General features: G+C 47.7%; 1 protein-coding gene across 20 annotated transcripts in view; it reads left to right on the top strand.

The window, feature by feature from the left end:
* Positions 1 to 17,044, top strand: part of HDAC4 (histone deacetylase 4) — a 363,062-nt gene that overhangs the window by 220,527 nt on the left and 125,491 nt on the right. For all 20 annotated transcript variants that reach the window (XM_034955509.3, XM_034955504.2, XM_034955511.3 and 17 more), the window contains one exon: positions 5,544 to 5,694. In XM_034955509.3, the coding sequence (XP_034811400.1) occupies positions 5,544 to 5,694 (151 nt within the window). The remainder of the gene's footprint in view (positions 1 to 5,543; positions 5,695 to 17,044) is intronic.

Genomic DNA, 17,044 nt, shown 5'->3' with positions numbered 1-17,044 from the left:
CCAGGGATGCTCTCGGGGCACCTTTCCCTGTGTACACAGCTCCGGGTCCCCAGGGCAGAGTCCTGAATCTGTACCTGCCCAGATGTTTGTCCTGGTAGAGGGACTTTGCTTGCATGTGGCAGCAAGGAACACCGTGTTAGGAAGGTGTGCTCCGGGTAGTATCTCCCTAGCCTTGAGGGGGCCTGATTTTACCTTAGGATATTTAGTGTCTGCAGGAAGTCGGCGTCTCTAGGCGACATCTTTCAAAAGTGACGGTTTGATGACAATCAGGCTGCACGGAGGCAAGCCCAGACCAGCTCTTCTGAGTGTTCTCGCCATGCCACCTCTTCCAGTCCTCACAGGAACCCTTGGGGCAGGTGCCACATTTAACCCAGCACGGAGAGGTTAAATATTTAGGTGCAAGTGTGCTGGCAGCAAGCAGGCGGGCGGAGCAGGGTTTATCAGCCAGGCAGCCTGGCCTGGGCACTGCCCTCCAGCCAGCGTGCTGTGGGACGCCTGTGAGTCTTCGGAGGCCAGCGCTGCCCTGATGAAGGACATGGCAAGAGCTTGCTTATGTTTATCCCACCATCCCCAAGAAGTTCATTTAAGTTGGTTGTTCAGAATTAAGTTTTTGCCATGGGAAAGATACAGGTGAGATGCTTGGTGTGTGCAGCTAGCCCTGACGGCCCTCCCTGCCCCTCCTGCGCACACGCTGCTGCCGGGCCTGGTGGGTGCCCCCTCTCCCTCGGCCCACCCAGGCCTCCTGCCTTGCCTGTGCCCACACATCTGCCAGGAGCAGCACCCCTGCTGGAAGGCAAGCCTGCAGGTGCACCTGCCTGGGTAGGGTCTTGCCTCAGCCCCTCCTCTCCTCCCTCCTTCCCTGGGTGTGGGCCTACCTCCTGCCACCTCTGCAGCTCTTCTATCCCTGTGCTCCTGGCTGGAATTGAGTCCCACCCCCCTTGTGAGGGCTGTAGGTGGGTGGGCGTGTTTGTGGACACGGCTTTTCATCTGTGGGGAGAGCAGACAGGTCCTGTCCCCAGTGTCTGGATGCTGATCTGCTCTCTCTGCTGCTGTAAATCCTTGCTGTGTGTGACCACAGGTGTGACTGGGCAGACCTGCCTAGAGCCCGAGGTCCCACTGCCCTGGACTCCAAGCGATTCCTGTGGGGCTCTGCCATCCAGGCCACTTCCGCTGCCATGGGACAGTGGATGGGGAGGCTGGCTGTGGGCTGCAGGCTGCAATGGCCCAGCCCAGGTGGGCCAGGAAAGACCAGCGCTGTGGTCTCCGTCCTGGAGGCTGGGGCAGCCTCAGTCCAGAGCTATCTGCTGGGGTCACTGCAATGGGGCAGGCGGTTTCTGCCTGGGGACTCTTCCTCAGGGTGGGCCATGGGGGGCAGCGGCCCAGCACACCCTTCCATCCACATGGGGCACTCATGAGGGGCAATCATGTTCATTTTGCTTGTTCACTGCCAGCGCCAGTTTGAGGTTGCCGAATGCCATTTGGTTGGCCAATGCCTGTCTCTGTCCCTTGTCTGGGCTGGGGGCTTTACTTACAGAATGGAAGAATGAGGAGTTTTACCTTACAAAATTATACAGTTGATGTTACGTTTAACATCGTGGACACGATGTGATTCAAATTTCACACAAGTCACAGACATGCGGGGTGACTGGCGTGTCTCATCTTGAGTGGGAAGAGGCTGTGAGCAAGCTGAAATCCTTTCTTCCCTATTTACAAGTGGTTCTGGGTGGTCGTGGAAACCGGCTGAGTCCTCAGCAGTGGGAAGTGAGGTCCAGGAACGGGATTGATGCCCTGGTGAGGCCATTCCTCATCCCCTGCACCGCCTGTGACCATGAAAGGGCTTGGGCCAGGCTGTTTTTGCAGGCTGGATCTTCCCAGAAGCCTAGGGGTTTGAAAGGTGTGTGTGCTGGGTGCCTGGGGGCTGAGCTGGACCTCCAGGCTCTCACAGGAGAGGGTGTGGTGGCCACCTGGAAGCTGGCTGTGCAGGGGCAGCAAGGGTGTGAAGCTCGCCAGTCGGCTCAGGCCTCTCATGTGAAGAAGGACCCAGCAAGATGCGGGAGATGTTCCCGGACACACACTGCCTGCCCCCGTCACCTTGCCAACGCCACTGAAGGTCGGCGCCCACAGAGAAGGTCGGCGCCCACAGAGAAGGGCAGCGCCCTTGCACGCTCACAGTTACCTGGAGCACACGTGCTCAATCCCACGCGCGCTCACTCACATTCAGAACGCACACTTGGGTGGACAAGCACGTTGATGTGCATGTTCCTCCGTGCGGGCAGCCCTGTTGTCTTGGAGCAGCGGGCCCTGTAGCAGAAGGCTTGTGCCGCCTCCCACCCTGAGCACGCCGCGTGGGCTCTCAGGCTGTGGCACCTCAGGGACCCAGCCCCCCATCCCTGCTGGCCCTACTCTGTCGGGGTTGCCTCTGCCCGTCTGATGTAATCCTTTTCATCTGCTTTCCTACCCCTCAGCCACTTTCATTTTCCTTTGTTATCACCTCTTGCTCTGAAGTGATGCGCATTTGTTGTAGAGCGGCAATCAGTCCCGACCTTTTTGGCACCAGGGACCGGTTTCGTGGAAGATGGTTTTTTCTGTGGACAGGGGTGGGGGACGCAGGAGAATGGTTTCGGGATGAAACTTCCACCACCTCAGATCATCAGGCATTAGATTCTCATAAGGAGCGTGCATCCTAAATCCCCCACACGCACAGTTCACAACAGGATCACACTCCTGTGAGAATCTAATGACACCACTGATCCGGCAGGAGCTTGAGCTCTGGCGGGAATGCTCCCTAGCCTGCCACTTACCTCCTGCTTTGTGGCCCATTTCCTAACAGGCCAGGGACTGCTGCTACCCATCCACGGCCAGAGGTGGGGACCCCTGTCGTAGAGGGATTGAAGAATACACAAGGACTACAATGTGACGTGGGTGGCATCCCGTGGGCGCCAGTCCTGCTGTGCCAGCGCAGTCACTCATGGAGCACAGGCGTCCGGTGGCTGCCTCACACGCACACCCCACTCTATGCCTCGGGCGTCCGGTGGCTGCCTGGCACGCACACCCCACTCTATGCCTCAGGCGTCCGGTGGCTGCCTCGCACGCACTCCCCACTCTATGCCTCAGGCGTCCGGTGGCTGCCTGGCACACACACCCCACTCTATGCCTCGGGCGTCTGGTGGCTGCCTCGCACACACTCCCCACTCTATGCTTTGCTCATCCTTTCCCTGGCCTGAGCCTCATCCTCCAGGAAGAACCACCAGCTGGTGGAAGCCCCACTCTGGAGCCAGCCCGGAGCCCCTGATTCACTAAATTTCCTCCACAGAAAGTTTTTTGGGCCACTCTGGTTGCCAGGATGCCTGCTTACCCTGTACCCTCCCACCGTCCCCTCTTCCTCCATAAGGGGAGCAAGACCAACAAAAAGCAACCCACCAGTGGCCGGGTGAGGCAGCTCACGCCCGTAATCCCAGAGCTTTAGGAAGCTAAGGCGGGAGGATCACGTGAGCCCAGGGGTTTGAGACCAGCCCCAGCAACAGAGCAAGATCTTGTTTCATCAAAAAAGAAAAAAACGTATCTGGGTGCAGTGGTGTGCACCTGTAGTCCCAGCTACTCAGGAGGCTGAGGTGGGAGAATGGCTTGAGCCCAGGAGTTCGAGACCAGCCTGGGCAACATAGCAAGACCCCCTTCTCTACAATTTTGTTTTTTTAATTAACTGCCATCTATTTGGGAGTCTGAGGTAGGAGGATCACTTGAGCCCAGGAGCTCAAGCTTACAGTGAGCTATGATTGCGCCACTGCACTCCAGCCTGGGCAACAGAGCAAGACCCTATGTCTAAAATAAACAAGACACTGGGACAAGAGACAACTGGTAACGGAACAATCACTGGGGACAGCAGACAGACCATGACCGGGACACGTGCGGCCACAGAGGGTGGCAGAGAGGCTCTCCCAGGCAGGCAGGTGGCAGAGCTCCTCACACCTGTGGAGGCCTGGCACTTCCCCCGGGCTGGCCCAGGGGTTTGTGTGGAAGCCGAGGAAAGTGTGTGCAGACAGAACCCTGGAGCGTGCGAACGAGAGCGGAGCCATCTCAGAGGAGCGGAAGGACGTGCGGGAGCCCTGGAGCCTGGGCTGGGTCCCAGGACAGAGGTGCTCTGGGTTTGCGGGAGTCCCTCTCAGGGCGTCTGGTCAGTTGCACCTTCCCACACTCGTCAGCGCCAGGCCAAATTGTTCCTTTTCACCTTTTCTGATACCGTGAGTGAAATGGGAAGTGTTCACTAGTGAGCTTGAACATTTATCCCCATTTCTTTTTAAACAGTTCTTCTGTGCATCTTGTTCTTTTCTGCCCAACGTTTTAGTGGGCTACCTGTCATGTTCTCATTAATGGATAACAACCATTTATATAAAATTTGTATGTCATAAATACTGCAGTTTTTCTTTTACCTTCTGCCTTTTGTTATTAAGACAAACATTTTATGTCGATGTCAGTTTTTGAAATATGAGATATAATTGATACTCGGTAGAATGCCAGCCCTTAAGGGTGCTGTTGGGTGGCTGTGCCCTTCCCTGTAGACAGTCAGCAGGTCGGACACTCCACCCACTAGGGCGTTTCCTCCGGCCTCGGCACCCCCAACCCTACCTCACCCCCGCAGAGGCAGCCTTCTTCTGATTTTCATCCTTGTGCGTTAGTTTTTTCTGTTTTAGGGCTTCATGTGAATATAGTCAGCCCTCCATATTTTTGGGTTTCACCTCCACTGATTGAGCCAGCGGAGGATCAGAGCCTGGAGACACTGAGGGCCAACCACCCGTATTTCCACGCCAGGCTGTGGTGGAATGTGCGGATCTGGAGCTGCAAGTGCAGAGGCTCAGCGGAGGGTCTTTCAGTCTTGCCTCTTCTCTCTGCTCTTTCACCCTCTGCCAACACCTGCTGTTTAGCAGTTCACCTGTGTTTTCTTGTGTACACGTAGGTTGTTATTTTTTATGGTTAGGTGGTATTCTCTTTGATGAACACACATCATTTCTCCAAGTGTCCACCTTCGAGGGAACATGCGGGTTGCATCAAGGCTGGTCTGTGACCAGAGCTCCCATGCACATTCTTGTACAGGCTTTTTGTGGGTGTGCTTCCGTGTTTCGGATAAATAGCTAGGAATGGGATTGCTGGGTCTCGGCAGATGTGCGTTTAACTTTATAAGGAAGTGCCCAGCAGTTTTCTGAAGTGGTTGTACCATTTCACGCTCTCTTCACTGTCTTTATGTCGTTCTCAAAATAGCATTTCCAACTTGCAAGATAACATAACTCTTCTTGCGTATTTTCTTCTAGCAAGCCAATGGCTTTTGTTTTTAATGTTTTCCACTTCGAAGGTAAGACAATGCCCAGAGCCCGGAATGGCCCTGACTTCTTTTTTTGGACTGAAATAGCAGCAGTGCAGGGCAGGGCAGTGCCCAGGGCCACACCAGGGCAGACGTGTAGGGCCTGGGCTGGTTTCTTGGGTCTTCATTGGGTCTCTGTGTGTGTGTGGAGCCTGGGCTCTGACCGTCTGTCTCCTCCTTCCACTTGTAGCAACAGCAGGAGATGCTGGCCATGAAGCACCAGCAGGAGCTGCTGGAACACCAGCGGAAGCTGGAGAGGCACCGCCAGGAGCAGGAGCTGGAGAAGCAGCACCGGGAGCAGAAGCTGCAGCAGCTCAAGAACAAGGAGAAGGGCAAAGAGAGTGAGTGTGGGCACGGAAGGCTGGGCAGAGGGAGGGAGGCCGGGCAGAGGGAGGGGTGCGGGCACGGAAGGCTGGGCAGAGGGAGGGAGGCTGGGCAGAGGGAGGGAGGCCAGGCAGAGGGAGGGAGTTGGGGCATGGACTCCAGAAAGTGGGGGGCAGAAGGAGTGAGTGCAGGAGGGCACTGGGGCAGCACACGGGGAGTAGGGAAAGATCTAGGGGCAGCTGAGCCTCACCATGGTGACTCTTTCCACTTTGCCTGTGCTGGGTTTCTAAGAAGCAGGCCAGGAATGGGACCCCCACCCCCTGACAGGGACAGTGAGTGTGACAGTGTGTCAGCCCACCCATGGTTAGCTCCCCCGGTGAACCAGAGTCCATGGATTTATCTTCATCCAGGGCTGCAGGATTCAATATTAACATCAAAGCAAGGGGCATTCAGCCCGACTTTTGGTTTGATTTAAACATTTTAAAGACTATTTGGCAGGATTCCTAATAGACTTAAAAATATTAAAAGCCATAAAGCATGCCAGATGCACAGTGAATTTCATCTGTGAGTTCTGCCCTGCATTTTTCAAAGTACTTTTCTTTCGGGAGCATTTTATAAGTGCCTTCAAAGCAGGTGTGAGGTTGTAGAGTGACCCACGGCCCAGTGAGGGCCAGCAGCGTGCTCTTGCTATCTGCTCCTTCCACTCTGAATTTTGCCTTCTGTGGGGGCTGTGTTTGTACATCTGGAGACCAGCGTGGTCTGTTTTCTTCTAAGGAGAGCCCACACTTCATACTATCCAGGAGAACATTGTATTTGCTGTTTCCCCCTTTGGAAAGTTAGAGGGACGCATCTACTGAGGAAAAGGTCACAGTGTCGCCCCTGCTGACTGTGGGCTGCTCTGCACGAGGACGGTGCCCAGCGTCTCCAGTGTGTCTGAGCCCTGGCGTGTCCCCGGGGTGCAGGGTCCACCGTGGGGCTGAGTCAGCTCTGAGCATCCTCTCAGATCTTCACTTAAAAGAGCCCTTGGCTCACTGTGTGTTTATATCCTTTCCATGGACAACTTCTTGTTTTAAGTGACACAGACAGTCAGGATCTAATCACCAGAGTGAAGGGACTTTCATAGACACTCCGAGTTTCTGCCCAGGACTTACATGCTCAGTTAAACTTGTCTGTTCCCTGGTAATACTGAAAAGGAGTCGAGGTATACATTTTCCTCAGGTAACAGGATTCCAGGTAAGGAGAGTAGAGGGATTTACTCTTGTAGGGCTGCCATGAGTAAGAAGAGAAGTCTTTATGCACTTCCCCCTTCCCCAAAGATAACTCCTCTCCTGATGTTTAACATGGAAGATTAATTTTGCCTGCTTTTGAAATGTATGTAAATGGAACCCTTAATATGTAGGATTTTTGCGTTTTACTTCTTTCTGTGGACATTATGCTTGTGAAATTCATCCCCATTTTGCATTTAGCAAGAGGTCATTCATTATCTATTATGTATTGCTGCATGGTGTCCCATTTATAAATGCACCAATGTAGTCATTTCTTCTAAAGTTGTTAGATATTTGGCTTGTTTCCTAACCAGAGCTATTAAAAGCAGTATTGCTATGTGCATTCTTGTACATGTTTCTTGGTACATGTGGGCAAATGTGAAGTGGAGTTGTTGAACTTTGGGGCATGCATGTTGTCAGTGTTCATACGTGATGCCCAAAAGTTTTCAAAGTAGTGTACCAGTTTACACTCCTACCAGCCATGTACAGGGGTTCCTGTGGCTCCATGTCCTTGTCAACACTTGCTGGTGTCAGTCACTTTAATTTCAGCTCCTCCTCATGCCCTCAGCTACATTTCTTTGATTACCAATAAGATAGTTTATTTTCGTAAGTTTTTTTGCCGAATGAATATTCCCCTTTTTGTGAAGTGCTTGTTCCAGTCTCTTGCCCATTTTTCTGATGCGAGGTCTCCCTTTTTCTTGATTTGGAGTTGTTCTTTATATATTATGGAATCAACCCTTGGCCAGTTGTACATGCTGTAAATCTCTTCTTCCACTCTGTACTTTGCCTGTTCACTCTCTTAATGTTATCTTTCAGGCACAGAAATTCTCCCTTCTAATACAGTTTCAGTCTTTTCCTTTAGATGATTTTGTGCCTTAAGAAATCTTTCCTTTCTTCAGAATCTTGGATACATCCTCTTTAATTATCTCCTAGGAGCTGATTGTACCTGGAATTGATACTAGTGGGGTTTTGTTTGTGATTGCATTGACTCTGTGGTTCAAATTAGGAAGACCTGATATTTTTACAACATTGATTATTTACCTTCTTTAATTTTTCTTAATAATTTCTTAATAGTTTTATGTTTAGGAGGCTTGCATATATTTGATTAAATATATTTCAAGCCATTTGATGGCTTTGGTTGCTATTGTGAATGGCTTGGTTTTTATAATTTTGAAAAGCAGTCAGTTTTTGACCATTGACTTCGTGTCCAGCAACCCTGTTAAACTCAGATATCCTAATCATTAATAGATTGTTTTGAATTTTCAACATTTAGAATCCTGTCATCTATAAATAATGACAAGATTGCCTCTTTTCTGATTGGAATACCTTTTATGTCTTTTACTTGCTTATTATATAGAATGGGCTGAGATTGCCAATATAGTATTGAATTGTGGTCCTGATGGCAGGAACATTTGTCTGGTTCCCAGTTTCCTGTTAGGTGCCATGTTTTCTGTAGGGGCTTTGTTTGTATTTTTTACTCATTTGTCTACTTGTTTTTGACAGGTGCTATTTATCAGATCATGGAAGTTTCCCTTCCATTCCTTGTTTGCTTGGGGTTTCAATATGAATGGATATTGATTTTTGTCAGGTGCTGTTTCAGCATCTTTTGAGATGATTGTATGATTTTTTGGCTTTATGTGGTTAATGAAGTAAAGCATATGGATTTATTTGAATATAAATTCTAACTGGCATTTTTAAAATAACCCCAGTCAACTTGATTGTAATATATTATCTTTTATGTAGTGAAAACTTGGATTTGCTAACATTTTATTTTGTACGATTGCAACTGTGTTCCTGAGGGAGATTGCCAAACAGTTTCCTTTCTCATAATGTCCTCGTCAAGTTTTGGTGTCATGACTGTGCTGGCCTCAGAATGAGTTAAGCATCATTCCTCTCTCCTTTTGTATTCTCTGGCAAAGTTTATTTAACATGGATATTACTTTTTCCATAAATATCTTGTGAAACTTACAGCTAAAGCCATCTTAACCCTAAGATTTCATTTGTGCAAAGGTTTTTGATTACTTATTCAATTTTTAAAATAGTTCCTGGGACATTTTTCCCCCCCGGCTCACTTTAGCTAAGTTGTATTTTTTTAAAAGAAATATATGCCTTTGTTATACATTTTTGTATTTTTGACTTAGTGGTTTTTGGTGTCGTGTCCTTTTCTGGTGTTTTTTATGTCTGTCAGACCTTTAATGATGTCCTCTTTTACACTCCAGATATTGGTTGTTTGTGCTTTTTCTCTTTATTGCTGCTGTTTTGTTTTGCTTTTGTTTTTCTTGGTCACTCTCTCCAGAAGTTTATCAGTTATTCTTTTCAAAGACTAGCTTTTGACTTTATGGATGTTGTTTGTTGAATATCGATTTCATTAATTTCTAGTATTTTTATTTTTCTATGTTCTGTTTTCTTAGGGTGTATTGTGGTTTTTGTAGCTTTTTGATATAGATACATAGAGCATTGATTTCAGCTCTCTCTTCTAACATATGCTTATATAGCTATACATTTTCCGATAAATGCAACTTTATCTGCATCCCATAAGTTTTGATGCGTAGTTTGACAATCTTTGTCTTTCAATTAGTTCGGCCCATTTACATTTAATGTAATTATTGATATATTTATGCTTAAATCTATCATTGTACAATATGAATTATAATTATCTCAACTATTCTAATGCACTTGTCTTGCTTTTAATGTATGTTTTTAGTGATATATATATATATATATTTTTTTTTCACCAGCTTGGTAATCACTATTTTGCTGTTTCTTTACTGATTATCAGTAGGATTTCAACAACTGTCTTTAATCTATCACAGCCTTATCTAAATTAATACTTTTGCCAATTCTGGCAAAGTAAGGGTCTGGGATACTTTAACTCTTAATTTATATACTATTTTGACCTGTATTTAACTCTAAACTTATCTTTAACATCACAAGACATTGTTGTTATTATTTTATATAGTCAAGATTTACTCATAAATTTATCCTTTCCACTTTTATTAATTTCTGCATGTCTGAACTTTCATCTGTGATATTCTTTGTTTACCTTAATGTGGGTCTAATGGTGATGAATTTTCTTTCTGTTCAAAATGTGATTTCAGGTTAATCTTTGAAGGTTATTTTTGCTGAGTATAGAATTCTAGGTTTGTATTTATTTTCTTTCAGCACTTTGAGAATGCCATTCCATTCTCTTCTGACTTCCATTGTTAATCTCCAGAAATGAGCTATCCATCCTATTGTTCCTTCTTTGGAAATAATCTTTCTTCCCTGGCTATTTTTAAGATTTTGTCTTTGGTTTTTTGAAGTTCTTCTTTAATGTGCTTAACTGTAGTTGCTTTCATTTTAATGTCTTCTTTTTGGGATTTGTAATTCCTAAATCTGTTGTTTTATACTGTTATGAATTCTTAGACCTGATTATTCTCAAACTTCACCTCAACAAATACTGACTTTGCCCCAGTCTCTCCATTTAATCTATCTGGGATTTAGTTATACACCTGTGTTGGATTAGCTTTCAGTATCCCCTAAGTTTCTTAAGTTATTTTTGTGTCTTTGTTTCCTTTTTCTTTTGCCTCAGTGTGGGTATTTTCTTCCAATTTATCATCCACTTCCCTAATTTGTGCTTTACCTGCACAATAATCTGCTGTTAAACTCATCCATTGGATTTTACATTTATTTGGTTTTCAGTTCTAGGATTTTCATTTGGCCCTTTTTCATAGTTTTCCATAGACTTTCTTGATCTTATTTTTTTCTGCACGTAGTGCAGTTATTTTGGAGTCTGACTGGTAACACTCTCTGGCCCTGTGGCAAGGCTTTCCTGCCTGTTGTTTCTCTCATTTTTTTTTTTGGTCAGATTGTGTTTATTTCTATGGTTGGATATTTTAGGTTGCATGTCTGACTTTGCACTGTTGTGATGACGGGGGACCTGGGATGGTGACACATTCTTTTTGAGTGGACTTTGTTTTCCTTCTTGTAGTTGACCAGAAGTGGCCAAGTTTCTTAAGCATCTGAATGCAGTCAGGTCTGGAGCTGATTCTGAGTTGGGTTTCAGGCCTTCAAAGGCCTGGTGGATTTCTGGCCATCGTTACTCATAAGGCATATCCCTTTGAGGTCCTACGCACAAGCTCATGAGGTTTATTGGGGTCCTTTAATTTTCCTCAGTTTTTGTGGCCCTATCAAGGGCCTCTTCCGAAACCCACTATTGACTCTAGAGAACAGGCTACCCAAGGGTGGGGTCCTGCTCCCCGCGGTCCCTGTTTCTGACCTCGGCCCTGGTGTTCCACACTGCCCTAGTTGCTCTCTGTGCCTTCGCACAGAAGGCTAGGGTGCTTTGTCTAGATCTTCTGACCATTTCCAATAGGTTTAATTGAATTACCTGAATAAAAATTCTTGAAGTTACATTATTGAAAACACCATGTGCTTGGAGTACTCCAGGTTTCCTAACCTGTTCTTTATACTGTTTATGTTCTTTGTTTTGTCTGGAGTGAAAGGATATGTTAATATTTGGTGTGTTTGGTGATTTGCCTTCATATAATTTTTAGATTGTGAAATTGGCATTTTGCTTTTAATTAATCTGCACTAGATTTGAAGTTTTTCCAAATAGGACATTTTTGTTCATTTGTTTGTATTTGAAATCCTTGTGTTCTAAAAAGAATTAAATAACTATTAAGTAAATTCAGTTTGTAAGTTTATTTTTAATGTAATGAATGTTATAACTAATGCTAAATTAGAATTGGGATATAATCTAAACTGTATTATTATGCCTATATTATTTTGTACATTTTTATAAATATTTGCTATTTCAGACTAGATATATTTTTCCTAAGAGTACATAGCTAATGCACTCTCTGAGTTTTTAGTTTATTCCTCTATTTAGCTATTTCCAAGTTCTTAGTAATTGTTTTTGTCCATAAAACTAACACTTTTATCAATTATCACAGCATTTTACTCTTGAAATAATAAATGCACTTTAAATGTTTTTTCACTTTAACTGGTAGAATTTCAAGGTAGAAGGCCTCTGAGGAGGGTTTATATTCCCTTGTAGGTCTAATTTTTGCATCAGGATTTGAAAGTGAGTACCAAATCTGCATGATGGCCCTGGCTTCTGTCACATTGATTAGATAAGGTGGTGACTTAATCCCCAGGGATTGCCCACAGGGGAGAGCTTCCAGACTTGGCTGCAGAGGCCTTGAGGAGACGGGGCTGCATAGGGGAGAGCTTCCAGACACGACTGCAGAGGCCTTGAGGAGACGGGGCTGCATAGGGGAGAGCTTCCAGACATGGCTGCTTGAGGAGAAGGACCCTGCAGACAGGGCTGCGGGCACGCCTGGTCTTTGCATGCAGATCCGGGCCCTCTCGGTAGTGGACGGCTGTGCTGTGGGTCTCTGTTCACTCCAGGGTGTTCTGCCAAACTGATCCCAAGTGGAACCCGGCTGGCAGTGTTCTTGCTTCTGAAGCTGCCTAGTGCGTTGCCTGGGTTGGGGACCAGGAGCGCAGCTGAGTCCTCTGGCTTCACGTGTGAGGAATCTGAGTATCTTAGGGGCTCCACGGCCTGCTGGGCGGGGCCCACCCTGTGGGGTTGCTTTCCACTTTAGAAAGCTGCCTTCCGTAGACAACAGCACGTGGTCCCCGTGGGAGCCCTGTGCGCGGGGCTTTGACGTGTCTGGCCTGTGCTGGTGACGCTGCAGTGCAGGAGGCGTGCGTGGGACCCACATCACGGGTGTGCGCCACGGGCCCAAGCACTGGGGCCTCTGCCTGGGGTCCGGCCTCCCCTCCATGCTTCTGTGGTTCGCCGGTAGCCCAGGGTGTATCCTATGTATTTTTCTTTGGAGTAGGGAAAATAGTTGCTTATCAAAGAATTGAAGTTTGAAATTTAAATATCAGCTGGGTGATTTGTGCCACAACTAACCAACAAATAAGAGTTTTTCAGATTGCTAAAAAGCAGCTTGGTCTAGATTACTTCCTCGGAGTTTACCAGACTCTTCCAATAAAAATACCATCTTGAGGCTCACAGAATATGAAAAGACTTCACTTCAGAAAACATTTTGGATCCGTTTACCAGCCCGAAACAATCCCTGCGCTGCATCCGAAGCGCCGTCCACCCTTAACTGGAGCTCTGGAATGTTCCTGCTCCCCTCTAGCCCCATCACAGGCGGCAGTCCCGGTGGTTTTCACTGAGGATTTGGGTGGTCAGATTTTATTATTAATAATAAACTGTGTACAGTTGGGTACTTGGCAAGCTTGCGTCGGCTCTGCAGCCCTCAGAGTGTGGTCTTGTGGTGAGGACGCAGGGCCGCAGGCCCCTGTGGTGGACGCCACTCGGGGGCTCTTATGTAAGCGGGGCCCAGGGGCCGGCGTCTTCCCCCGTGAAGGAGGTTCTTGTCTGTGCAGGCTAGAGGAGCAGCGGCGGGCCGGCGCGGGGGGCACGAGGCACCTCCAGCATCTAAGCATTCGAAAACACGGTGCACAGCATCTGTTTATTCTCTTGGGTTTTTTTTTAAGTGAATTTCTTATTGAGTATCTAATAAATATCATTACACTTATAAACATTTACATGACTTTTAATTTTAAATAATTCTGCACTTTTATTTATTGATACCAAGTAATGCAATTCATTTGACAGAACGGTGGCAGTTTTCATCATGTTTAGCAAGAACACACTGTCTTTAACCAGCAAGGTTTTGATTGAGATTAACGGCACTTGGGAATCTAAGACACAGCTCTTCACATAAGCTCGGGGAAGGAGCAGGAGCAGGAGCAGGCTGGACTCGGCCCGAGCAGTGTGGAGCGAATACAGCCCCGCTTTCTCTCACCGCGGTCCACACGCGCAGCCCTGCAGGGAGTGGAGGGAGGTCACTGAGCAAGTCCTTTGCTTTGTGTAAAAATGACGTGAAAGGCTGATCCTGAAAGTCATTAGGTGTCCCTTCCGTGAAGTTGTGCCTTCCTCAGAGGCAAGGGGGTGGGGAGAAAAAGGAGCACTTTCAGGCAGAAGCCAAGCAGAACCTGCCACAGCTCTGTCGTCTGGACTCGCCAGGTCCAGGCCACGGCCCTCCGGGAGCACAGCCGTCCCTCCCCGAACACGGCCGTACCTCCCCACCTGCCCCGCCCCACCCAGAGCTGCTGTCCTCGTCTCTCTGCCCCGCTCAGCTGTTACTCGCTCGCTTATTCCTTAGGTCTCGGGTGCACTCTCTGCCCCCTGGTATGGGAAGAACTTGGCCTCTTTTATCCACCGCTTCATCTCTGCTGGCCAGAACGGGCTGGCATGTCATAGAGCCTCTGTAGAAGCCTCCATGCAGGGGATGAGTGATACTCAATGTGAATTAAGAAAAAAAAAAAAGTAAAAGTAAAAATTAGGGAGATCTGCTATCCATTTGTTGAATGGGTTTTTTCATTCTAGAACTTTAAGTGAGAAACCTGTTGACAGATGAGCGTGTGCATAACCAGAAGTGCAGAAACGGGGTGGGGGTCAGAATCAGCCCCTCATTTTGAATACTCTCCTAGTAAAGTCTGAAAGATCAAAAGAAGATTCCTTGGTGGTTAGAAAGGTCATGAATCGATGACTTACCTTCCTTGTGTTTCCTGCTGGCCAGGCCTATGCTGGGCATGGGTGGGGTGTGAACCCCAGTCATGTCTGCCCCCTACTGCATGGGGCATGAACGCCAGTCATGCCCAGCACCCAGCCCTGCATAGAGGGAGCCAGGCAGGACCCAGACTTGTGGCCAAGTCACCCTTTGCCACCGAATGGTGTTTGCAGAAGCAGGGAGAGGGCGTGGGTCATAAAGTGTGTCCTGTTCCTGGAGTGCGCACCCTCCCCCGTGGAGGGCCAGTGGATCCACAGTAACAGCTGTCCCTGGGAACTGGTGTTTTGAGGAGGTAAGGCTGACTGCACTGAGTTTGGGTCTACTGGGAAGTGTTGAGGGCGTCCTCGTCCCGCACACCGAGAACCTGCTTCTTGTCCTGCTCTGCTGCCTCCACTCAAGGACGGCCGTGTAGGGGGACCTGCAGGGCAGTCCCCTCCAACAACTGGCCATCTGGGTCCTCATCCTGTCACTGTCACCAGCATCATTGTGCGGTTGGACTACTTCCCTGCACTGTCAGCAGCATGGGTAGTACCCAAAAAAATGTTATCCGTGTAAAGGCAAAAAATTGAAGTTACCCATTTCACTTCTTATTTCTTTTATCAGTAAAGTTAAGCTGATTTAACATACTCATTGGCAAATTTGCCTTCTCCTTTTGAAATTCGCCTTCTGTGTTCTCTGCTCACTTATCTTCCCCACCGCCCGGCCTTTCCTTTTATTCCTAGTTGTGGAGGCAGTTTGTATATTTACGAGGTTAACTCTCTGGTTTATGTCTGGGTCTGTTTGTCCAAAGTTAGCAGCCTGTTGCTGATAATCTTTTAGAAATGCCAGTGCTCACATGCCTGGGAATGGTAGAAGCGAATGGTTTCCATAGGTGTGTGATCTTTTGACCAGTCCCCTTACAGACAGACAATTCAGCTAAAAGTGCTTATAAGTGATGTTCAAGTCTAACGCTGGGTGCCCTGAAGAAGCATCCCTCCTGTCCCCCCACCCCCACCCTACCTGGGGCAGTGCTCACCGCAGTCACAACTTAGGTGATGAGACATCTTCAGCAGCATGAGCTGGGGGACGTCACAGGCACAGCTTGACTCGGGCAATGACATGATTTTCTCAGACCGACAGATAGCCCCAAGCCTGAAGCCTCATGCATCACGGTGGGCCTTCCCGGACTCATGCTGGTGGTCGTGTAGTTAATGTCTTTGTGTTTCCCTGGCTTGGCTAGTGCAGGCCCCACCACAGCCTGGGTAGACCCTGTTTCCAAGCGTCTCATTGCTGACTGACCCTTGACCAGCCATTAAAGTTCCACCTTAATGTAATGGGAGTGGGGTTCTGCCGTAGGGAACACAGAATGAGCCTAACTAACAAAAACTCCATTTGTGAGTGGCAGCAAAGACATTTGGTATGTGATGAAGGTGGCAAGGAAAAGACATCTTTCTAATGATATTAATCATTTATTAGCAGTTGGTCAGAATATCCATAGAGCCTTATATGCCAAATCCATTTCTGAGCCATCAGAGTGAGTCATGAAAAAATTTAGCAAATAACCAAACGAATGAAAACCCAACACCAGAACCAAGGATAAAATTAAAATGATTGCTTGTTAACCATTGAAAGGAAGAACAATGGCAGAGTTTTAAGGAAAGGGAAAACTCACAAAGGAAAAACTAAAATAGACTTTATAAAAACAAGCATTTGAACATTTTACCCAAATTGTAAAAGGAAACAAGAGGCAGGGTAAATGCACACACACACGGAGCAGCCGAGAGCCACGAACCAGGGCGTCCGTGAGACTTGGTAACTGAGCCAACCTCACCTGAGGCGCACCTGGCCGCCTTTGTGTTCTCCATCCACAGTCGGGGGATGAGAATACCTATTTATAGCTCTCATGCGAGGCCGAACCAGGCCAGGGCTGGCATATACTAGGCTCTCGATACAGCCATTATCATAAGAAACCCACGCAACTCCAGTGGATACAAGTATGAAACACACACACACACACACAGACCCACAACACCACTGTGCACATCACCAGAAGATTCTAAGAACACATAAGCCAAGGACGTGAATTATCTTGCAAGAGAGGAAATCGGCGCGTGTCCAGTGGTGCTCAGGGATGCCTCACAGTGATGTCTGCTGGCTTTTGGATTTGGGCAAATGGTGATTTGAGGACCAGCAGGAGGAGCAGCTGCCCCTGCTGCAGGTGGATGGGTGGTTCAGGGGGTCAGCGTGTAGAGAAGTTTCGTTTTTCTTTTTTTTCTTTTGAGACAGGGTCTAAACTCGCATTGCGCAGGGTGGAGTGCAGTGGTACAGTCTTGGTTCACTGTAGCCTGGACTTCCCGGGCTCAGGTGATTATCTCACCTCAGCCTCCCAAGTAGCTGGAACTACAGGCACATGCTACCACACTCGGCTAATTTTTGTATTTTTAGTAGAGACAGGGTTTCGTCATGTTGTCCAGGCTGGTCTCGAACCCCTGGGGTCAAGCAGTCTGCCCTCCTCAGCCTCCCAAAGTGCTGGGATTCCAGGTGTGAGC

The sequence above is a fragment of the Pan paniscus genome, chromosome 13 (assembly GCF_029289425.2).
Source record: "Pan paniscus chromosome 13, NHGRI_mPanPan1-v2.0_pri, whole genome shotgun sequence".
NCBI lineage: Eukaryota > Metazoa > Chordata > Mammalia > Primates > Hominidae > Pan > Pan paniscus.
Note: the sequence above shows the minus strand (reverse complement) of the source record. Positions and strands in the feature narration are given on the sequence as shown.